This window comes from Peromyscus leucopus, chromosome 9 (genome assembly GCF_004664715.2).
Source record: "Peromyscus leucopus breed LL Stock chromosome 9, UCI_PerLeu_2.1, whole genome shotgun sequence".
Taxonomy (NCBI): Eukaryota; Metazoa; Chordata; class Mammalia; order Rodentia; family Cricetidae; genus Peromyscus; species Peromyscus leucopus.
In genome coordinates, this window is record NC_051070.1 from 93487146 (window position 1) to 93512021 (window position 24876).

At 40.4% G+C, this 24876-nt stretch overlaps 1 protein-coding gene across 2 annotated transcripts in view; it reads left to right on the top strand.

The window, feature by feature from the left end:
• Ngly1 (N-glycanase 1) overlaps positions 1-24876 on the top strand; it is a 58889-nt gene that overhangs the window by 27653 nt on the left and 6360 nt on the right. For both annotated transcript variants that reach the window (XM_028875668.2, XM_028875669.2), the window contains exons 5-10: positions 6410-6632; positions 10471-10592; positions 11910-12055; positions 13368-13478; positions 15872-16036; positions 19803-19988. In XM_028875668.2, the coding sequence (XP_028731501.1) occupies positions 6410-6632; positions 10471-10592; positions 11910-12055; positions 13368-13478; positions 15872-16036; positions 19803-19988 (953 nt within the window). The remainder of the gene's footprint in view (positions 1-6409; positions 6633-10470; positions 10593-11909; positions 12056-13367; positions 13479-15871; positions 16037-19802; positions 19989-24876) is intronic.

Genomic DNA, 24876 nt, shown 5'->3' on the forward strand with positions numbered 1-24876 from the left:
ATTGGTATGTGAATGTTGGTGGGTAAGGTAGAACTTTATGGACTATACAGTAAATATTAAATGGTACTTTATGTTTTGTATTGTCTTTTTACAATGCTACAGATTGAACCAAGTGTCTTGCATATGTTAGACAAGTGATCTACCATGGAACTACACCACTGTTTTTAGTTTGTAAAGTAGGGTCTCAGTGTATAGCTCAAGCTGACACTGACTTCATGATCTTACTGCCTCTGCCTCCCAAGTGTGGGGATTGCAGGCATGTTTACTATGTCTGGCTGTAGTGAATCTAGCAAAATTAATCCCTAAAGGTAGACACAAGTTCACTTTTTTTATTATATATCATTTATTGGTGCAGAATAATTTCATAACAGTTGTGTTTGTATAAGCTCAGGTTGCTACTTACACTGTGCAACCTCTCTAACTCAGTTTCTTCATTTGGAAATAAGAATGATTTAAAGAATAAATGAGTTAGTACACTTAAACAACCTCAAAAATGGTTTTGACCTTTATAATCATTTGTTAACATGAATGGTGTCAGGATTTTAGTTGTTAATTTTTTGTTAACTATAGGGTTTTTGCCTTTTTATATAATTGATTTTTATCCAATTATCTTATTGTTCAGTGTAGTAGAATATTATTTTAAGGTGTGTTACTTTTGTTTATGTTGCATTTGTTTAATTCTGTGAAGTATGTTACTGTGCCTGCCTAAAACACCTGATGGTCTAATAAAGAACTGGCCAATAGCAGATTAGGGGAAAGGATAGGCAGGGGCTGGCAGGCAAAGAATATATATAGCAGGAAAACTCTGGGAGGAGGGAGCTAAGATGGAGCAGCCAGAGGAGGAGGACCCAGGGGCCAGCCACCCAGCTACACACACAGAAGCCACGGAATAAGAGTAAGAGTTACAGAAGTAAGAGAATGGGAAAAGCCCAGAGGCAAAAGACAGACAGGATAATTTAAGGAAAGCTGGCTAGAAACTAAGCCAAGCTAAGGCCAGGCATTCATAAGTATAAGCCTCCATGTGTGATTGATTCATTTGGGAGCTGGGTTGTGGGTCCCCCAAAAAAGAGTAAAATAACAACAACAATAGTTCAGTACTATGCTTTTTAGGGCACTTTATAATTTGGGGGAAAGTGGCTGCCCTACTTATAATAAATATTTTTAATAATCTGTCTTCAAAATACTACTCATGCACATACACTGCAGCACCTTTTGAAATGGTTTTATTTCTTCTGACAAGAGCAATAGTGTTACCATTCACTTCACTTTTCTACATACCGTGATTACTGAACATGTTGCTGTTATTATTTTTTTTAGAACGAGAATAGGAAAATTAATTTTTTTTAAACCTTAATCTCTCTTTTCCCTGATGCTCATCATTTCTTGATGTAAAACTAAGTTTTTGGCCTGTATCATTTTCGTCTTTCCTATTTTGAGAGATAAGAAACCTATTGAAGAGTTTTAGTAACATGATCTACACTCCCATCCCCATAACATCCCCCAGGACTGAGGATAGAACCCAGAGCCTCCAGCAAGCTAGACATCGTAACTCTGGATTTTTCCTAGTGAGAACGCTGTTACAGGTAGAGACAAGGCTGAGGAGGATGCTGACAATTCTTATTTCTCAGTTTACTTTGAATGTGACTGTGTCATGAATGTTCTGCTGGAAAACTTCCACGTTATTCAGGAAAAGTTAAGATTTCCTCCCAGTCAGTCCTTGCCCCCTCCGTATGGTATGGTTTTGCAAAATTTATTCTTCCAAATAGTTCTGTGTAAAAATGGTTTAATTCATGTGGGGGTTATAGAAAATTTATCTCACATGTATTCAGTTCCTTGATAGTTTTGGGGTCTCTGTTATATGCAGTAGTCTCCACAGTTCCCTGAGGGATGGGCACTGACATTGCTGTCTGCTTTTCTTTGTGATAATGCCCCCCACTGAAGCTCTCATAAAACTTGCCTGTTGGTCCCTGCACAAACTCCTCCTTGGCAATGGCATGTGCCACTCCTTCACAGAAGGGCAGAGTATTTATACTTCTGATGTTGAAAGGCGGTGATTAGTATTGTGACTAATTTGTAGGAAGGTTTGTGTTCTAGATTGATGCTTTTCTTGGCTAGATGTAACATGAATCTTAAAAGGTCTTATTAAATAAAAAAAATGGGAGCAGATATTGGGGTGAATGCTGAAAGATCAGAGAAGCCAAACAAGCCACAGCTTCCTTACCTCACCAACTTCTCAGCGGATCCTTTTTCCTCAAACTGGAAGCCTCTGAGTCCTCACCCAAATGGATCTCAGCTGAACTGCTGCTCAAAAGCCTAAAAGCTTAAAGGGCTCTAGTTCCTGGTCCTCACGCCTTATATACCTTTCTGCTTCCTGCCATCACTTCTTGGGATTAAAGGCGTGTGTCACCATGCCTGGCTGTTTCCAGTGTGGCCTTGAACTCTCAGAGATCCAAATAGATCTCTGCCTCCAGAATGCTAGGATTAAAGGCTTGTGCTACCATTTTCTGGCCTCGGTGTCTATCCAGTGGCTCTTTTGTTCTCTGACCCCAGATAAGTTTATTAGTGCACAATATATGGGGGGACACAGTATCACCACAGCTAGACACATTAGACTTTTACCCTCCCAGTGTTCTTTGTCCCTTCATTTGATCTATCCTCTGCAGTTCAGAAGTCTACATGTGATGTAACCTACTTTCCCATTGCTGGTTTTTTATTATTGGTCTTATCTTGCTTTAAGAAAGCCTTTCCAAGCTGGTGGAGACAGCCCAGGAGTAAAGTCCTTGCCACACAAGAATGAATTCCTGAGTTTGAACCCCCTGAATTCACATAGAGGACTGATGTAGTAGCACATATCTGTAGCGCGCATTCTCACACACACACACACACACACACACACACACACACACACACACACACACGCCTTCTCCAGTCCAATTATAAACATCCTATCTTACAGCTCCTACTTTTGTAGTACTCTAGAGATAGGCAGACTTCTTAAATAAATGAATTAACAATATCAGAGATCTAGGTAGCTCCTTGTCTTAACTTCATGGGTAGTCCATTCTCTCAGAATTTCCTTGAAATGCCAGTTTTGTCTTGGTATTTTTATTTATGTGTTTTTCTTGGTTTTGAGGTACTGTCTTCCAGTGTATCTGGGCTAGCCTGGAATGCTGCTTGCCTCTGCCTTCAGAAAGCTTGGGATTACAGGCCTGCACTATCACATCCAGTGCCAACTTTATTAAATACCATTTATTCACTTAAAAAACTCTCTTTTACTGATATAGAGGACCTGTCTCAAAAATACTAAAGAAGTTTGTCTTTCAGTACTCTTTCTTGTTTTGTTGCTATTTTTTACAGTAATATGATATTTAATTATTAAAAATTGTTTAACAAATTTACCTCTAAAAAACCTTTATATATGAACTAAGAAAAACAAGGTTATTTAATAAACATGCACGTCGTTACCAATGAGAGTAGTCTTTGGATAGAATGACAGATAACCCTGTGCTGTGTAGCTAGTAGACACAGTTGTCAGCCCTTGAACATCAAGCACTTAATGCCACTATGGTTCTCAATGAGAAATGTACTAGCCGTTTTGTTTGTGTGTGTTTGTCTGCTTGTTTGCAGTGCTGGTGTGAACCCAGGGCCTTGCACATTTCAGGCCAGGGTCCCGGGACTGAGCTAAGCTGCCAGTCTCTGTTGCCTATCTAGTGTATCTTCTTTTTCATGTTAAATTATTTAGTACATAGAATTTTGTGAAAAAATCTTTTATGATTTTGAGATTCTATCTAATTACAAGTTAATTTGGGGAGAATTAACAGTTTTTAAAAACACCAAGTTTTCCCATTAGAGAACACTATGTATTGCTGAACTATAAGTGCTCCCCCAATACTTTTAAATTTTTGAAATATATTAGACAAAGCTATGAGAGAATAGAGTACAGTTGACCCTTGGCCAACATGAGTTTAAACTATACAGGTCCACTTATAAATGGTTATATAAATGAAGAAAATGTTAGGTATGTCACATGCATGTACATGTATATCATTGTCCATTTTATCATTGGTTCTGTCTTTCCAAACTCACAAATACATTTTTAAAAGTTAAAATTGCTTTGGGGTGTGGTTCAGTGGTAGAGTGTTTACCTAGCATGGGGGAGACCTGGAGTTCCATCCCTAGCACTAAACCTTAGAAGTATAATGTATCCGCAGTTAGCTCACACAAGCAGATAGCAGTGCTGGCAGGCATCCTAGGGAAATGCAGCAGATACCGAGAGGCAGAGTTCCGGATGACTGCCCCAAGTCAGTCTACTCATCCCCTCCGTACTGTGTCAGTGTCCCAGCTCTTTTATAAGGAGCAGTGATGGAGCGGCATTGACAGCCAAGTACGTCAAACAGAACCTTTCCATTGTGTCTGTAGCGACCTCTTCTAGTCATGACAGCATGTTTTACCTTTACAGTCTTGCTTTTGTAATACACCTTTGAAAATTTTTAAGTTACTTCATACCTAGACAAGTTGAAATTTTTAAGAACTTAATGTAAATTTACTACTTGGTTTTAAAAGAGTAAGTACATTGCAAATACCTGTTAATAAAGGGCTTAAATGACTTTAAAATTTTTGCAGATATCCCTTTAGATATCTTCACTCCTAGTATTGTTAAAGACTACTCTTTCAGACATCTGTGACTAACATCAGATATATTAGATCTTAACATTATAGTAGGTATTTTCTTCATAAATATTTTTATTTCTTTACTAACAAAACATTAAATGTGCAAGATTGGGCATGGTGGGTAAAGGTGTTTGCCGCCAAGCCTGATGACTTCTTAGTCCTCAGACCCCACATGATAGGAGAAAACTAACTCCTGAAAATTGTCCTCTCAACTTCATATGCATGCAGTGCCACTCACACCCCCAAACACACAAACACATGTAAGATATATATACACGGAGAGGAGAGAACCTCTTGTGTGTCTCCCTGATACCCAGAGAAGCCATGATCTTTAGTGTGGTAGGAGGGGTTGGCAAGGCACTCAGTCAGTTAAGCCACTTGCCACTAGCCATAACAAGCTGACTATGATCTCTGAGGACCGTTGTAGGAGGAGAGAACCAATGTCCACAGGTTGTCCTCTGACCCTCACATGGGTGCACTGTGGTACACCATTCATACACATGAGTAAGTGTAATTTGTTTTATTCTCAGTGTAGCCCAGATGTCCTGAAACTCACTGTGTACACCAGGCTGGCCTTGAACTCAGAGATCTGGTCCCAAGGGCATGCACCACAACTGCCCAGCTGAGTAAATGTAATTTTTAAAAATAGATATGATAGGAGGTGGTGCTTTATTGATAAATCAGACAGAATATTTTGTGTCATGCTTACTTGCTGGGGCAGTTTTGTATACCATAGATATGGTTTTGTGTTTATGTCTTTTGGGATGTATGTCCACGAGTGAATTCTATTGTACAGTTGAAGCACTGATTAAAAAGAAAAAAGCCAGGTGGCAGTGGTGCACGCCTTTGGTCCCAGCACACGGGAAGCAGAGCCAGGCGGATCTTGGTGAGCTGGAGGCCAGCCTCGGCTACAGAGTGAGATCCAGGACAGGCACCAAAATTACACAGAGAAACTCTGTCTTGAAAAACAAAAACAAAAACAAACAAACAAAAGATAAAGATGCGGGAGAGCATTGTCTTCTCTTCCAGAGGACCTGGACTTGATTCCTAATACCCACAGGGAAGCTCACAACGTTCTGTAAGTCCAGTCCCCTGGAATCTGATACCTTTTCTGGCTTCCAAGGGCACCAGGCATGCCTCGGTACACAAGACATACATGTAGGTAAAACACCTATACACATAAAATAAATTAAAAGCTAGCAGCGTGATGTTTTAAAATCTAGTATTTTGATTTCCACCTTTGATTTTTTTTTACTGTTTCATGTTTATCTGTGTATATACCTAGTAGCAAATTTCATATGGCCAGTATTAACATTTTGTTTGTTGGTGACCTGCACATACCAAGCAGGTGCTCCACCACAAGGCTGTATCTCCAGCCCTAATGTAGCCATTTTTTAAAATGTTTTTCAAAGTCATCCATATTTTTCTATCTCGTTCGTGTTTTATGGGTCGATTTCAAATTGACCCTAGTTCCTCGAGACACTAGCATGCTCTGCTAAGAGCATGGTTAGCACAGAGGCTGCAGTGGTCACACCCTCTGCTGTGACTGTCAAGCCTCACGGGTTACTTGTGTTAAACTTAGCACAGCATCTGACATTGTTCTGTACGTGTTCTTTGTGAGAGCTTTTATCATCTTACACTTCCATATATTTCTTCTCCCAATTTGAGCATAAAATATATAGGAGTTTTTGTATTTTTTCAGCTTTAAACATGAACTGATTCTCTCCTAACTTCCAAGGTACCAGTGTAAGTGATGAGGACTTCCTTCTACTGGAGCTCCTGCACTGGTTTAAAGAGGAGTTTTTCTGCTGGGTGAATAACATCTTGTGCAGCAAATGTGGTGGAGAGACTAGATCTAGAGATGAAGCCTTGCTGCCCAATGATGATGAGCTGAAGTGGGGTGCAAACAACGTGGAGGACCATTACTGTGATGCGTGCCAGTTGAGCAACCGGTTCCCAAGGTGGGTGCCTACCAAGTGAGGTTGGAGGGTCTTCCAGTGGGATGCTTAACAGGAATATATTATGAAATTAGCTTTTTAATCTCCATTTTCACTGGACTTGATATTTCTTTAGGACCAAGGTCTGCAGACTAGACTTAAAAGGAAAAGTATGGGCTCAGGACCCCCAAGGCCAACTTTTCAGGACAAAGGAGATTTACTTGCCACAGAGGAAGAGAGGGCAGGGAGTGAGAGTCAAACACAGGAGATCGTGGACAAGTGTGAAAGGGAAAGGAATAAAGGAGAGGGGACAAGGTATTTGTCCAGGGGGCAGGGGACAACAAAAGACTACCTGTGGATAGAGAGGAGACAGATGTGGCACATAGGAAATGGCAGTTTATAAAGGTACAATAGGAAACCCCATGTTAGGATGAAGTTTAGTTTTAACTGGGCATGTTAGTTAGGTGAGCCAAAGGGGACTTTTGATTTCTGGATTTCAGTACTTTGATAGCTGGAACCTGGTAGTCAGCCTCAGGAGAAGGAAGTGGCCAAATAAGGGAATAGACCTTGGTGACTACCTTTAGAATAAAAGGTAACGGTTTTTTAGCAAAGACAGAGGGAATGGGGGAGAAGGGCAAGGCCTGCCAGAGCTACATGTTCGAGTGGGTTAGTGTCCCTTGAAGACCAGTAGACTAGACCCAGCCATATCTACATTCTCGAGTTTTGTTAGAACACAGTTATACTGACTTAGCTGGTGCTGTGACAGTTTTCAAGCTACAGCAGAGTTGTTGAGAGCTGATGACCATAAGACCTGCCAAAATATTCACTGTCTCCTTTTCTCTGTCTTCTCTGTCTATAATACCTGTGTGTCTGTGTCTTGTATAGTCCCGGCTGAACTAGAACTTCTGTTTTGAGTGGTAGGATTGCAGACATGTGTCACTGTACCCAGTTTATCCAGTGCTAGGGACTAAACTAATAGCTTTGTGCATGCTAGGCAGGAACTTTGCCAACTAAGCTGATCACCAGACCTTACTGTCTCCTTTTATGCAAAGTTTGTTGACTCTTATTCTAAGGTATACATTTCTAAACATATTCATAGCATTTTAAGTTCTGAAAGTGTTATGGATGGGGATATACAGTGACAATAATAGTAACAGTGGTACAGTGTTGTCTGTCTTTAGTCATCAGATAGGGAGGTAAAAGTAACTTATAAAGGCAGAAATTTGTTTTAATTAGGACTTTCCCTGTCCCCACCTTTCCTATCTGTCTCAATCTCTGCATTTTTGTTTTGTTTTTCTTGTTTGGTTGATTGGTTTGGTTTTCTGAGACTGAGTCTTGCTGTGTAGCTCAAATATGATCCTCTTACATGCCAAGATTACACATGTGTACCAGTAAGCCTGACTAATCATCTCCATTTTATACTTGGGAAATTAAAATTTTTTAATTCACGTTTTCCAACTTTTAGCTTATAATAAGCCTCTTGTTAGATTTTTGTGTGTTTGTTTGTTTTTCCAGACTGGATCTTTATGTAGCTCTGGCTGTCCTGGAACTCACTCTGTAGACCAGGCTGGCCTTGAACTCATGGAGATCTGCCTCCCGAGTGCTGAGATTAAAGGCATGCACTGCCACTGCCTCATTTGTTAGATTTTCTTAATAGGCAGCACTTAGGAAGTTTAGTTCCATTGCCCATGTACAAAAAAGCCTGTTCTGTTGGGACTATAGGACTCAGTTCTGTCCTAATTTGGGACCAGCCCTACATTATACATAAAAGAATGTAATACCCAGTGGTTATCTAAAACCAGTTTTTTTTTTTGGGGGGGGGGGTTGTTTTGTTTTTTGTTTTTTTACACAGCCTCTTTACAGGACCATACATAGTTAAATCTCCCTCAGTTTTGTTTTGTTTTGTTTTGTTTTTAATTGTATGAAGTGGTACTGGCTAGCATATTTATGCGATTTATTTATTTGTTTTCTAACCATTTTCCTACTTTACTTGTAGCTGTTATTTATACAATGTTGGAATAATAAACATGTTTTGGGGGTGTCGTGTTTTGTTTTGTTTTTATAGTGCCAGAACTAGAACTCAGGGCCTTAGTTTTGCGGTGCAATGATCCACTGTTGAACTATAGCTCTTGATCTCTATAGCTCTTGATCTCTTCCATTTGACTTGGCCCAAGACCAGGGTGTTTGAATGCTTTGTTATGCCTTAATGTAAACTTACATCTCTTCTCAGTTACAGAATTCTAAAGTCATTTAACTGTGCTTAAGCAAAACATGCACACCACAAACTTGTCACTGCAGAGCCTGCTCATTCGGGGCACTGCTTCCTTCTCCTCCAGGCCTGGCTGACTTTCTGTCCATCTAGAGGACTGGACACACAGCAGCAGAGCCTTCCTCATGCCCTCCATTCTTAGGATAATTTTATGAATACATAACTTTCGGGAGAATGCTGTAGACATCTTGCTGGTAAATTAGCGAGCATCTTTAAGTGTGTCCAAAGAATTAATCAAAATCATTAGTAAAAAGAAAGCTGGAATTCATACTAAGTTAAAATCATTGTATGGGGGGCGAGGAGGCATCGAGGTGTGTACATGCACAGGTGTGTTCACAGGGACACAGTGAATGCCGGAGGAGAATGTCAGAAGTCCTGTTCAATCATCATCTGCCTTATTCTCCTAAGATGGGGTCTCTCACAGAAACTGGAACTAGGCTGGTGGCCAGCAAGCTTCAGATATCCTTCTGTCTCTATCAGAGTTTCAAGTATGCATGGTCAGACCCAGCTTTTTACATGGATACTGGATCCAAACTTGGGTCTTTATGCTTATGCAGCAACTGTTCTTAACCGCTGAGCCATCTCTCCAAACCCTAATCCCCACAGCCCTAGTTTTGATTTTATTTTAGTTTAGTTTAGTTTAGTTTAGTTTGAAACAGGGTCTCACATAGCACAGACTGGCCTTGAACTCTGTATGCAGCCAAAAAATGACTTTGAATTTCTAATCCTCCTCCTTCTTCCTCTTAAATGCTGGGATTGCAGTTGTACAATACCATGCCATCTTTATTTGGTGCTGGGCATTAAACCAGGGGCTTCATATATGCTAGGCAAGTACCCTACCAACTGAGCTAAATCCCTGGCCCTGCCCCCAAGCTAAAACCTGTTGAGTAGTTTTTAAAGCTAATTACATTTTAAACATGGTAGCTAATTTTCTTGCAAGAGAACTGTTGAATGTCTTAATTACAGTTTTTAGAAAACCTGTCCATCTACATCTTATTTTTCAAAACATTGAAGATGAAAACTCCCCTCTCTAGTCATTCACCTATGTCTTAGCTTTGTTCCATGGCTTGCATTACTGATCCTGAGCTGATGCTGTGTGTGGATACTGCTAATCAGTGTACTTTCCTTCTTTGACTAGGTAGCACCCATTTTTAATTAAGACTAAAACTGACTGCATATAGTGAAATTAGTTGTGTTCATCCCTTGCTCAGAACTATAGTCACTGAATACAGTTCCACCATTTAAGCATGGTTCACAAAGACTAGCACAATACCTTATATAGGCTAAATGCTTTAATCAGTATTTTAAAACAAGAAACTAAGCCGGGCGGTGGTGGCGCACGCCTTTAATCCCAGCACGCGGGAGGCAGAGCCAGGCGGATCTCTGTGAGTTCGAGGCCAGCCTGGGCTACCAAGTGAGCTCCAGGAAAGGCGCAAAGCTACACAGAGAAACCCTGTCTCGAAAAACCAAAAAAAAAAAAACAAGAAACTAAGAATCATGATTGATATTTAGGATATACGTAATATAAATTCTTTAAAAATTGGCTTTTAATCATGAATCACAGCTGTTGTCTTTGTTGTTTTTTTAAACCAGATATAACAACCCTGAGAAACTTTTGGAAACAAGATGTGGACGCTGTGGCGAGTGGGCCAATTGTTTTACGCTGTGCTGCCGTGCATTAGGGTTTGAAGCTCGATATGTGTGGGATTACACAGGTACAGCATGTAAAAGTAGGAGAGAGGAAGAAGTCAGATAGGAAAAGGGCTCTGTAGACTTAAAATTCAGATTTATGGCCTAAGCCCCTCCCTTTGTCTGTATTACGTCAGCCTAAGTTTTCTATTCAGCTTCTGCCTTAGTTTGAGTTTTTATTGCTGTGAAGAGACACCATGACCACAGCAACCCTTATAAAGGAAAACATTTAATTGGGGCTGGCATACAGTTTCAGAAGTTCAGTTTATTATCATCATGGTGAGAAGTATGGTGGCATGCAGGCAGACGTGGTGCTGAAGAAGGAGCTGAGAGTTCTACATCTTGATCCATAGGTAACAAAAGGAGACTGTGAGTCACAGCAGGTGTAGCCCACCTCCACAGTGACACACTTACTCCAACAAGGCCACACCTCCTAATAATGCCACTCCCTATGGGCCAAGCATTCACACACAGGAGTCTGTGGGGGCCATTCCTATCCAAACCACCACACCTTCTATAAAGAACAGCAGTGTCAACCTCACAGGCATTCGCAAAGCTCATAAGATTTTTGTGACACAGCTAACCCTATTCCTGGGAGCTGGACTCTATCCTTCTAATCTTTTAGCATGACATTCATGGTAGCCCTGTTCTGGGTGGATAGGAACATATGTAATAATGTGCTGTAGAAATCATTTTTTAAGGGATTGTAGTTTTTATGGCTATATTGCAGTCTACACAAGCACTCTGAAGAAAGCCTTGGTATTTGACTTGGTCTACATGTAAAAAATTATTGTTATGTCTGGTTGCTTTCTCTGTTTCAGGGTTTTCCTTATTTCCACTATTATTTTAGAATCAGATGAAACCTTCAACTAATAGTCTCCTCACAAAATCAAATGTAGAGCCTCAGGTGGGGTATGGTGTCACATGCCTGTAGTCCCAGCATTCAGCAGAGGTTGTGGCAGGAGGATTAAAGCCAGCCTGGCTATCCATTTACCTATTGATGACACTCCATTTTAAAACTAAATATAGACCATAAATAACCAGAAATCCTGTTAGGCCTTCTTCTGGGTCCAAGAGAGATTGTAGTTCCAGAAGTCACATCCGTTCCTTCAAAGCCTGGAAGTTTTGATGCTTTGCTCAAAGCTTTGCTGGCTTTAGAGTTACAGCACACATTATTTTTGGCTAAGACTTAAACTGAGTACATTTTAAAGAATTTAGATACAAATATTCTACAATTGTATGTGTCACAAAATGCCCTAGGAATCATTACATACAGTTATCAAAGTCATTCTTGTTTTATAAACTTGTATTTCCCTTTTCTTTCTCTTACCCCACATGAGTAGACCATGTTTGGACAGAAGTCTATTCTTCTTCTCAGCAGCGGTGGCTGCACTGTGACGCGTGTGAAGATGTCTGTGACAAGCCTCTCCTTTATGAAATAGGATGGGGCAAAAAGCTTTCCTATATCATAGCGTTCTCTAAAGATGAGGTAGGCCATAAGAGAAAGCATCCCAAAAATAAAATTATTTTAAAGTATGTTTGACATATAGGTCACATACATTTGCAGTATGCTGTTTAATATGTCATTTGTATATACCATAACTCATTGTAATCAGTGTTTTCAGCTGTGGGTGTATCAAGGGATGTTTGTATCCGTGTACCTATACATGGACATTGGGTGGGCTCAGTTTTTATTAAGCTGCTACAAACATTCAAGTATGTACTTGCTTTTTCTCTTTGATAACTGCCTAGGAGTGGCATCATTTTATTTCCTTACCAGCAATACATGAGACTTCCCGTTTCTCCACACCTTTGCCAAAGCTTAGTGTGGCTTTACTTTTAAATTTAGCCCTGTCAGCAAGAGCACAGTTGTGCTTTCTCAGTGTGCTGTCTCAATGGCACAGTGTATAGGACCACATGCTAGGTGTTCATTTCCAAACCTGCGTCTCCTTTACCTATTTTTCCATTGTGTATTTTGTTCTCTTCTGAGTTTTGAAAGTTTCTTTTTATGTTCTTATATAAGGTTTGTGTTTTTTGTTTGTTTTTTTTTTTTTTAGAATTACATGTTGCAAAGATTTGCCTGGTGTGCTCTAAATTATTTGGAGAGAAAAAATTTATAAATCCAGTTTAGCATGTTCTCTTACAGATTTTGCTTTTCATGGTGTATCTAAGAAAGTTTTGCCTGCCTCATGGCAATAATTTTCTCTTGTTTTCTTTTTAGAGCTTTTATATTTTTAGTTTTACATCTTAATGTAAAACTCTGATCCAGTTGGAGTTAATTTGGTTGAAATTTATTTTGAGCATCTAGATAATGAATTGTTCTGGCACAGTGTGCTGGGAAGATTGGACATTTTCCCTCAGTTGTCCTTTCTTTCAGAAATCAGCTGTGGAATAATACAATCATGAGGGCAAAGTTTGCTTCGTTTAATTCTGCAGTGGCATCAGCTTTAAACTGAAACCCGAATATTCTGAAAACTTGATCTTTTTACTTGTCGGTGTATTTTGTTGAAAAAAATTAAAGCATATTCTCTTCAATGTCTTTCATTTTCATTGTTTTACTAAGACAGCTGAGGTTGACCTTGAACTTGTGTTCCTGCCTCAGTCTACTAAGTGCTGGATTATGGCTAAAATCCTCCATGCTCAGCAATTTTTTTTTTTTTTTCGATTGAGCATTACCCTCAACCCTGGTTTTAAAATTCTAACAAAGGGTATTATTTTTCTGAGTTGCATTGTAGCTATTTATAGAAAATAAAGGATCAGTGTGATTTTGTTAAATAGTTGTGTTCTGTGATTGGTTCCAGGTAGTTGATGTCACCTGGCGATACTCTTGTAAACATGATGAGGTGATATCCAGGAGGACCAAGGTTACAGAAGAGTTACTTCGAGAAACCATTAATAGGCTTAATAAGCAGGTATGCAATGGGTATCATTTTAAAAAGGACATTTGAAATTTTACATATCATGAATAGCCAGTTTTAACTCTTTATTTAAATAATTTATTGAGACAAGGTCTCATGTAACATTGACCCCAAGTGCAACACCAATGCCTAGTTCTTAAAAATTTCTTTTATTCTTTGAGAATTTCATGCAGTATATTTTGATCATATTCACCATTCCACAACTGTTCCTAGATCCACTCTACCTCCCTACCCACCCACCCAACTTCATATCCTCTTCTATTTTTTGTGTAATTTGTGCTGCGCAAATATTCTTGTGTATGAGGCCTGGCCTGCCTGGAGCTTGATCTGCCTGCCAGGAGTCACACCCTTAAAGAAAACTGATTTTGCTTATCCTAATAGCTCCTTAGCTGGTGTGGGTATGCCCACCTCCTTGCCTCCATGCTGAGATTTTGTCAGATTTGAGTTTGTGCAGCAGGTTTTGTGCATACTGTCACAAGCTGTGAGTTTTACATGTACAACTGCCCTGCTGTGATACCTGCTGTGTCTTTGTTTAGAGTCAGTCACCCACAGTGGCTCTTGCAGTCTTTCTGCCCCCTTCTTCAGTGACCCCCAAGACAAGGGGAGGGGTGTGCTATAGATGTCCCATTGAGTGCTGAGAACTCTGCAGTCTCTTAGTCTCTCCATGTTAACTAGTTGCCATACCCAAGTTTATATATGCAGGGGTTGGATGGAACCCAGGGCCTTAGGGATCCTAGGCAAACAGTTTAATAAACTAGCTGTATCCTGAGCCCTTGTTGAAATCCCTAAAGTAGTAACATCTTTCTAGCAAGACTATTTAATAAGCCAGTGCCTTTTTATTCATGGAAAATGCGGATAGTCCATTTAAGTATTATGGGTGTTTTATGTTAAATGCCACATTCCTTCTCAAAGTTCAGTAGAACAGCATTTCAGTATTTGTAGTGTGTGCATGAGAAGGTGTGGTTGTGGGCTGGTGAGATGGCTCAGTGGGCAGTGCGCGCTGCATACACACGAGGATCTGGTCCAGGTCCCCAGAGCCCATGTAAACTACAGATGCGGCAGCTTGCGCCTGTAACCCCATCACTTAGCGGGTACACACGGGTAGGTCCCAGGGCTTTCTGGCAGCTAGTCTAGTTATGGTGGTGAGATTCAGGGACATTAGAGGTCCTGTCTCAAAAGTAAGATGGAAAAAGATAGAGGATGATACCTGATGTTAACCGTTAACCTGTGGCTTCATGGCACACACACACACACACACACACACACACATACGCACACATGTGCAAACAATATGTCATTGCTGAGCCTGTTGGTAAATGCTTGTAATCCTAGCAACCCTAGTCATTGGGAGGCTGAGGCAGGAAGATAGTGAATTCCAGGCTAACTTGAACTGTACAGTATGACCCCATCTGAAGAAACAAAAATTGTCTTGTTTAATTATCAAACTGTATCTTGACAATAATGATGCACTTGTATTTGTGTTCAAATGTATATATATAAACGTATGTATGAAAATTTCTGAAATAAGGTATGGAATGATTATAGTGATTACTGGAGAAGGGAAGAACTAGGGGTCTGAAATGGAAAAGTCATTTTATACCCCTTTGGTAGTATTTTGTGTACATACACAGTTTTGACATACTTTAAAAAAACAACAAATTTTGCTTTGCCTGGCAAGAAAAATGAAGCCAATCCCCTTTAACTGACTCTCGATTGACGTATATGACAAGATCTCAGTCTGGTCCCACTCATCTTTCTGGAGACCCTGGCCTGGAAATGTGTGAACCTAGCTGGAGCATTTACATTTGCTTAGGTTTCCCTGCCTTCCGCTCTGCTAGGAATTCTGTCTTGCTTCTCAGAGACTCAGCCCACATTTTGTGCCTGGTTTCTCAGCCTCTTTATCATACTGCTTAATAACGGGCAAGTCCCTGGCTGGGGAGAGGAGTACAGTATGGTCCTTCACATTAGTTCATCACCCCCCACTGAAATCTTCTTGCATCCTGTCTCCTTGGTAGCTTCCTATTTTATACACTGAATCTGTCTCCCCTCCCCCACTCTGCATGTGTGCATGTGGGTGGGTGGGTGTAGCTTTTCTTAGCAAGGCCATTGGCACATGACAAGCTAGTCCATTGCAACCAGAACAGAAGGTGCTACCTCCCATTTTAAAGCTCAGTAATCCAGGTCATGAAGAGTTGAAAATAGGTGCTAAATGATTTCTCAAAATAAAATATATAATATTAAGTTTTTCATATTTTTGGATTTTCTAAGTAGTGTGGAAATAAAATTGATTCCATCTTTCAAGACCTCTAAAAATATTAATGTTTTTATTTTGCTTACTGGTGAACTTCTGTATTCCCCTAAACTCTGATTTTAAACATTCATTGCAGAGGCAGCTGTCATTGTCAGAAAACAGAAGAAAAGAACTTCTCCAGAGGATAATTGTGGAGCTCGTTGAATTTATATCACCCAAAACCCCCCGACCTGGAGAACTTGGTGGAAGAGTGTCTGGGTCATTGGCTTGGAGAGTAGCCCGGGGTGAAATGGGTCTAGAGGTATGTGTTCTAGCCAAGGAATCAGACTTTCTTGTTTGCTGTACTACACTCTTGGCTTTCAGAAAACTGAGTTGGCAAAAGAGCAGAGTCATTTTCCTACTGGGAGGTTTTATGAGTGGGATATAGGGATAGTTTTACAATATGAAACAAGATTTAAATCTCATTTCTCTTCCATTTTAAAACTAAAATAGACACATTTCTTATAATCTGTTGCTTTGATGGTTAAGGCTTTCAAAATCTTCCTTATGTAGTCTGTAAGAATTCTTAGGTAGCTGTTCCTGTTAGCACCGACCTGTGCCCCAGATGTTAGGGAGGCTGAAGCAGGAGAGTTGCAAGTCCAGTGTGGCCGTGGAGTGAAACTTAAAAATGAAAAGGGAAAAGAAGAGCTAGAGTGAGGCTCAGCATTGGAGCACTTGCCAAGCATGTGTGAGCCGCTAGTTCAGTCCTTAGTGCTGAAGGAAGGGTTGTTATCACTTGTTTTGTGTCTGGAAACTGAAGGAATAACACTGGAACTGATTTGTATAGCTTAACTCTACAGTTAGGGCTCAGGTGAAAGTCTGTGTACAGTGTTCTGGAAAAAGCATTGAGACAGTGCATTGGATGACCTCTTACCTAGAGAGCTTCAGGTAGTGTTACTGGATTATTCAACATAATCTAGGAAGCTACACAATGAAAAGTGCTTGAAAGGAAAGTGATCCATCACATGTTGTTACCAGACAACTCAACAGTTTGAACAAATTAATGTTTTGTGTTACCTTTATGTAAATATGCCATTGTTGTAACATTTTTCAGATGTTCTAAAGGAGTGAATTATCCCCACTAAATTTTGTGTTTGCTCTTTTGTTTATCCCATCATCTGTGACAGGCTGCTAGTAATGTTGGTTTAGCTGTAGAATTACAACAGCCAAGCTCAACAAATAGTTCCGATCACTGCTGACACAGTGCAAGTTAGGAGTCTGAATCTAGATGAAGCCATTAAAGAGAGCGCATTTAACTCACAGCTGTGTTCACTGAAAGCATGGACATTATTTAGGTCTTCATTTCCTTTTCATCTTTGGGGTGAGTGTGCTTCGTCTTACATGGGTATACACTGATTAAACTTAAAATACGAACTGGGTCAGAACGAGATCATTTTCCCATTTTAAAAGCTTTGAGAATTTCTCAGTTGCTGGAGACCATCTTAGTGCATGGATTTAAAAAGAAACCACTGACTCCCATTTTATAAATGAGAGTTCTAAAAGTGAGCAGAAAGGAATGTTAATCCTAAAAATATTTGGATCTTAATCACAGTCATTTGGAGCAAGAAGAAAATACTGCTAATATTGTTTCCAGAAAGGAAAGTTTTATCTTAACAGTTTTATACAAGCTAGGAGTGATAGCACATGTCTGTAGTTCCAGCCCTAGGGAGGCTGAGACAGGAGGAACTCAAGTTTGAGACCAGCCTGAGCTCAATTTTTTATGAAATATTAATCTTATTACATGTTGTTTTGCTTCTTTGCATAATGCTACATTCAGTAATGTACACACATTTTCTTTTCATTTGACAATTAGTTATCCTTTAATAGAGAATAGGTAATCATTCTAAATATTTCCTTTGGTTGGTAATGTATTCTGAAATAACTTTGATAAAACAGAGGATGTGAGTTTGTAGGATTACTTGCTTCATATTCTCAAGGTACTGAGCCCTCAATGTCACAGAAAGAGGAAAGGAAGAGGGAGAAGCAGAGAGAGAAAGGGAGAAGTTAGGAAGAGAATTGAGAATCTTAAAATAGAACTTATTAAAATCAAATTCTAAAAAATAACTTTCTTTTATTTACCTTTTGACAGTGCAATATACAGATTCTGCTAGAGAATTATATTTTTTCATATATTCTCTTTCATATAGTTTTTGATTTTTTTTTTTTTTTTTTTTTTTTTTAGATAAGGTCTTACAGTGTAGTTCAGGTTGGCCTCAAACTTGATATCCTCCTAGCTTAGCTTTCCCAGTACTGTATTATGTTTGTACCACCACACCCCACTTTGTGCTATTTTAAAACATTAACAATCACACACACACACACACACACACACACACACACACACGCATCTTAGATATTTTTACAGTGTTCATTGTTTCTTGTACTTAGGGAATTTTTGATATCTTTTTAATATCAAGAGCCTAAAGTTTAACACAAAATTATATCCCATTGTTCTGATGAAATAAAAAATAATATATCAAGATATTGACACAGATTGCTGATTCTCAACAGTGGATACTTTTGCCTTCTGGCAGCCCTTGGCAATATCTGGAAGCAATTAGGCTGTCACTTTGGATAAGGTATGCTCCCCAGGACAGTGCCCATTACAAAAATCACTCAACCCAGAGTACAGGAAAAGCCACATGTCAAGACACATACAGACACAGACGAAACATATCTTCACTTTCAGATGTTTGATGTATTCACTGATTTGGGGCAGAAAAGACTATTTCATTCTTAAATCAGACATTGATTTACTTTGGATGAGAACATCAAATTTGTCTGGGATTTTAAGCCAAAACAGGCTTTTATAGTAATTTTTACATGACAAAATACCTCTTTGACAAATTCCTAACTTATTGTATCAAGAAAGTACATTTTAGTGAAATAGTTTAAGCTTGAGGCCTAAAGGATGTCAAAGAGTCATGTATGTGGAGATTCTAGACAGAAGGTGACATGGGTCAGGGTCCTGAGGCAAGAATCCACTGTCCCTTTCTGAGGGACTAAGAGGAAAGTAATATAGTGAGATACAGCAAAGGGAAGAGCAACACTGAGATCTCATTGGCAGGCGGTGAACAGTCATCTACAGGCTATAAGCCTTGCTAAAGAGTTTGAAGTGCTGTAGAGTCACTAAAGTGAAGTGTCCCAGCTGGGCAAGGTGGCACAAGCTTGTCTTCTTGGTATTCAGGATGAGTAGGTAGGAGTATGGTGAGTTCAAGACCAGCCTTGGGCACGTAGTGTAAGATCTGGTCTCAAAAAAATAAAAAGGAAGAGAGAATATTGGTAAAAAGAAATGCATCTGACTTAATGCTTTTAGATCAGGCTTTTAGAAAGGTGAGAGTGAGATTTAGTGTCAGAGTCACAGATGGAGGTGGAAGAGTGGAAAGGAGGAAAAATGAAGGAGTTTAGGTAGATGTATTAGTTTTCTATTGCTGGAGTAAACCATCATGACCAAGGTAACTTATATGTGGCAGGCAGGCAGCAGACAGGCAGGCAGGCAGACAGGCAGGCAGGCAGCCAGGCAGGCAGCCAGGCAGGCAGCCAGGCAGCCAGGAAGGCAGCAGGCAGCAGGCAGCATGCAGCCAGGCAGGCACTGAAGCAGCAGCTGAGAGCTCACTTCTTGATCCACAGGCAGGAAGCAGAGAGCTCATTAGAATGGTGGGAGGTTTTTGAAGACTCAAGCCTCGCCCATGACACACCTCTAACAAGGCTAATCCCTCCCACATAGTTTCTCCAAAGGAAACCAAGTATTCAAACATGTGAGTCTATGGGCACCATTCTCATCCAAACCACCATCATAGATGATGAAAATTAAATCCCACTCACACTTCTTCTCTCCCAGTGCCTTGTGTTGTATCAGTATTGCACTAATTACATGTAAGCTGTAAAATCTTTTCTGAGTTTTCTCTGGTGTAATACATTTTTCCTTTTCAGTTTGAGTGGGCCTCTTATTATAGTATATAATATTTCTTCTTTTTGTTTTTATGTTTCCATAATGTTGAATAGTGAATTTCTACTTTTTTTTTAAGAGAAAGGAAACCCTATTCATCCCTTCTGAAAATGAGAAGATCTCCAAGAAGTTTCACCTCCGTTATGATATTGTAAAGGACCGTTATATCCGAGTCTCAGACAACAATGAACACATCTCTGGATGGGAAAACGGTGTGTGGAAAATGGAATCCATATTCAGAAAAGTTGAGCCAGACTGGAACATGGTAATTTAAAGCATGAAACTTTAGAATTTGTGTTACTGTTTAAACATATAGATTGCCTCCATTTTCTAATTATATACAATATGAAAATTGATATAATTGCTTTTGATAATTCTTTAAATGGGAAAAGAAAATCATGTTCTCAACATTTCATCAAAAATGCACTAGAGATTCTTGCACTTATAGCATGGAAATATCCATTTTCATCAGTGTTCAAATATAATTCTTTCTAAAAATTTCATTAGATTTGTTCATTATATGTTATGTATGTGTTTTGCTTGCATATATGTATGTGCACCATGTGCATGCTTGGTACCCCCAAGGGCCAAAAGAGGGCATCTGGTCACCTGGAACTAGAGTTATGGGTAGTTATGAAACACAGTGTGGTTATTGGGAATTGAACCTGGGTCCTCTACAGAGCAACAAGTGTTCCTCACCACTGCCTGAATTTAATTCTTTCACAGGAAAAAGTAGTCAAGTAACCAATAACCCTCATGACTGTCTATCACATAACTGTGTAAGAGTGCTATCATTTAATGTTTTTTTCTTCCTTTTCTTTTTATTTAAAAGGTTTTATACATTTTACATACCAACCACAATTCCCCCTCCTTTCCTTCCACCCACCCACCCACTCCCCATCAACTCCTCAGAGAGGGTAAGGCCTCCCATGGGGAGTCAATAAAGTCTGGCACATCAAGTTGAGGCAGGACCAAGCCCTTCCTCCCCCATGGATCAAGGCTAAGCAAGGCGTCCCTCCGTAGGGAATGGGTTCCAGAAAGCCAGTTCATGCACTAGGGATACATTCTGGTCCCACTGCCAGGGGTCCCACAAACTGCCTAAGCCACACAACTGTCACTCACATTCAGAGGGCCTAGGTTGGTCCCATGCAGGTTCTCCAGCTGTCAGTTCAGAGTCCATGGGCTCCCACTAGCTAGGGTCAGCTGTCTCTTGAGTTTCCCCACCATGATCTTGACCCTCCTTGCTCATACAAATCCATCCTCCCTCTCTTCGACTGGACTTAGAGAGCATGGCCCAGTGCTTAGCTGTGGATCTCTGCATCTGGTTCCATCAATTGCTGGATGAAGGTTCTCTGATGGCATAGGGTACTCACCAATCTGATTACAGGGGAAGACCAGTTCAGGTACCCTCTCCACTATTGCTAGGAGTCTTAGCTGCAGTCATCCTTGTGGATTCCTGGGAGTTTCCCTGGCACCAGGTTTCTCCCTAACCCCATAATGGCCCCTTTGATCAAGATATCTCTTTCCTTGCTCTCCCTCTCTGTCCCTCACCCAGCTCAACCATCCAGTTCCCTTATGTTCTCATCTCTCCTTCTTCCCTCCAATTCTTTCACAACCATGTATTACCAGCCTACTAAATACTAGCAACTGGGAAGTTTAATGGATTTAGCCTAATGTCCAGCAAGCTAACTATCTCACAAGCATCATTAGGATGTGAATAATTGAGTACAAGTACTGGTTATTTCCTGTCTGTGCCCTACAATGTTGAAATGAAGGTTGCACTGTAGTTATTCACTTATACTTACTAAATTGCACATTATTGTCATTTTACCCATAAGGAATAAGAGCTTTGCTTTCAAGCATCCCTGTTCCTTGAAAACACCATAAATAATCTGTGTTACCCTCAAGACATGAATAGATAATACTGTATTTTTTTATTGATAATATTGGAGGGCAGGGGATGGGCACACATGTCATGGCACATATGTAAAGCTCAGAGGATTGCTTTATGGGGTTGATGCTCTCCTTCCACCTTTCTGTGGGTTCCAAAGCCTGAACACAGGTCAGCAGACTGCTTGGCAGTGCCTTTCCCACTGTGCCATCTAGCTGCCTCTTCCCCTGGCCATATTATTGATAGTTGTCCCCCCACCACCACTATACACAGTGTTGATTAACTCATAGGAAGCTTTAAAATTAACTTACAAAAAATATTTAAATAGGACATTGTTTGCTTGTAAGACATTGGGTAGAATAAAACAGTAAGTCACAGAATACAGGTGCATGTTCATAAGCATCTACCAGACAGTACAAAGAAACAAAACTAAGGTCTGCTTCCTGTCTTGAATTCATTGTGAGCTTTTGTTTCTAAACTTACAACTTCCCTATTAGAAGGTTCAGTTTAAGTTCCATTCAATGGGGGCTGGACAGGTGGCTCAGAAGGTAAGAGCACTTGGTATACAATCATGACCTCAGCACCTGTGAAACAAGCGGGGTTCCACACGTACCTATAATCCTAGCTGCGAGTTGGGCAGAAACTGGAATATTACTGGAGCTTTCTGGTTTCCTGCCTGAGAAAACATGTGCCCAGTTCAGGGCGAGACCTTGCTACCCAAAAAAATAGAAAAAAAAATAATAATAATCCCAGCACTCGGGTGGCAGAGCCAGGCAGATCTCTGTGAGTTCAAGGCCAGCCTGGTCTACAGAGCGAGATCCAAGACAGGCACCAAAACTACACAGAGAAACCCTGTCTTGAAAAACCAAAAGAAATAAACGAACAAACTAACTAATAAATAATCAAATTTAATAATAAAGTGAGGAATCCTTACTGAACCAAGAAAGGGTTATGGGATTATTATGCTTGTAATTTCACAAGTATTTTTACTTAAAGAAATGCATAAACACAAAACAATAAAACTTGGAATTTCAAGGTGTGCATGTCTCTAATGATTGTATAGTTGGTAGAAGATGGACATCTTCTGGAAGACTGTATTTAGCCTAAAAACTCCTAAGCAGAAAGTAGAATGGAACAGAAACGTCCTTACTCAGGACCTAGCTTGTACTTGCTGAAATGAAGAAAGCTCATGCTTCTCCCTAGCCATCAGTGTTGCTAGGGAAAATAATAGTAGAGAAAATGATGATGTGTGGCAGAAGGTGCAGTGTGCTGAGAAGCAGGACAGCTCTGGCACACTTCTCTTTTGTCTTCCACACTTGTGTGTTCATCTGCAGACATTTGCTGGATGCCTGTTATATATACCCGACCTGTTCTTAGCCATATGAATGAATATGAGTCCTTTCTCTTACCATCTCACAGGGAAAACATAAACAGCCATCTTAACTACCATGCAGTGTGCTATAATAAGGATGTCAGTGCATTGCTATGGAAACGCTAAGGTAATTAGCTCTGGCTGTGGGAGTTGGGCAGATCTCCATAGAACAGGCAGTATTTGAGCTGGACACTGAAAGATGAGTAGGTGTTCATCAAAACAGCAGGCATATATCACCTGTTTTGATACATGGATCAAAAAAGAACATTGTAGTCAGAAAGGGTACATTGTATGAGGAATTATGAGATGTGAATGAATGCAAAGGTCATTAGAAAGCACACATGCCTATTTGAGACATGCTTTAGTGTAGAGTAGGGCACAGTACTTTATGTTGAGGGAATGTGTTTCGAGCTATAGGGTTTAAATCCTGTAAAAAATGTTAAATCAATAAAAGTACTAGAATCTTGGAGAGGGGAGGGAAGAAAGGAGGAAGATAGAGACTCAGAAGAGCAGTTTTCATTAAACCTTGCTTCTTCCGTTTGGAGACATCAACCATCTTCAGTTGTTTGCCAGCTCTTTTGACTCTGTAGGCCAGTTCCCAGCACTCCGTTACTCAGTGACATCCCACACAGCAGATAACCAGCAGCCTGTTTTTAAAGTCTTAGAGACTCTTACCTCCTAAGGCCACACAGACATACCAAATTTGCTGGCTTCCACATACAGTGTTCAGTATTATCTGAATTGAAAGGAACATAAAAGTCAAACCAAGAAAAGGGCCCTCTTTGAGAGAGAGGCAAGTGCACCTCCCCTTTAGAAGCCAGGAGAGTGATTACCTAGCTTGTCTCCCTGTCTGCTGTGCTTCCTTCAAGCATGTGCTCTTTTCTCTGCTGGAGAAATGTTTTCCAAAATTCAGTAGCTCTTGAATCGAGTGTTCTTCCAGAAGTCACTCTGTTTCTCCAGCCTCTTCTTGCTTGGTGCCCTGCTGTGCACCTACCCTGCCTTCCCCCTTCTCAGAGCCTCACCTACCCTCCCTTCCACCCTCTCCTCAGAGCCTCCTTTGCTTTCCTTTTTGGCTGACTGCTTGTCCTCAGAGCTTGCTTGACGTCCAGGCCCAGCTAACTGGGACTTTCCCCTTTGGTAGATTCTTTTCACTGTGTACCGTGCACCTTGTCTTCACGTTACTCAGCAGCTGTATGTAAGAATAGACTTGTCGCTCTTAGAGCTGCAGCATCTTCAAGATCTCCTTTATCGTTTCCCACTTCTTGCCATACTCGTGTGTCTGAAGCCTAATACATACTCAGTGTTTACTGCAGACTGCTGCATGTGAGAATGAATGATGAATGTGTGGACTGAATCTGCGCCCTTGAGCTCACCTGCTTATCCTTTCTCTTTTATCCCTGTAGTGCTCAGAGCCTTTCACAAGCTTCCTATTGACTGATTTACATCTCAAGCTCGACTTTTGTACAGCTTTTTTCTGTCACTGTACTCATTTGTGTCAAGAGTGTTTCATTTAGTCACTCAGCAAACATGCAGGTTGACAAATGTGGTTGGTGTTCAGGATGAACAAAGAAGCGAGCCTCAGGGGCCCATGACTGTGCTGGCAGTTTTATGACAACTGAGAGGAAGAAACCACAATTTTAAAAAAACGCCTCCATAAGATCAGGCTGTACACAAGCTGTAGGGCATTTCTTAATTAATGATTGATGAGGGAGAGCGCAGCCCACTGTGGGTGGGGCCATTTCTGGGCTGATGGTCTTAGATTCTATAAGAAAGCAGACTGGAGAGATGACTCAGAGGTTAAGAGTGCTGACTGTTCTTCCAGAGGTCCTGAGTTCAATTCCCAGCAACCACATGGTGGCTCACAACCATCTGTAACAACATTTGGTGCCC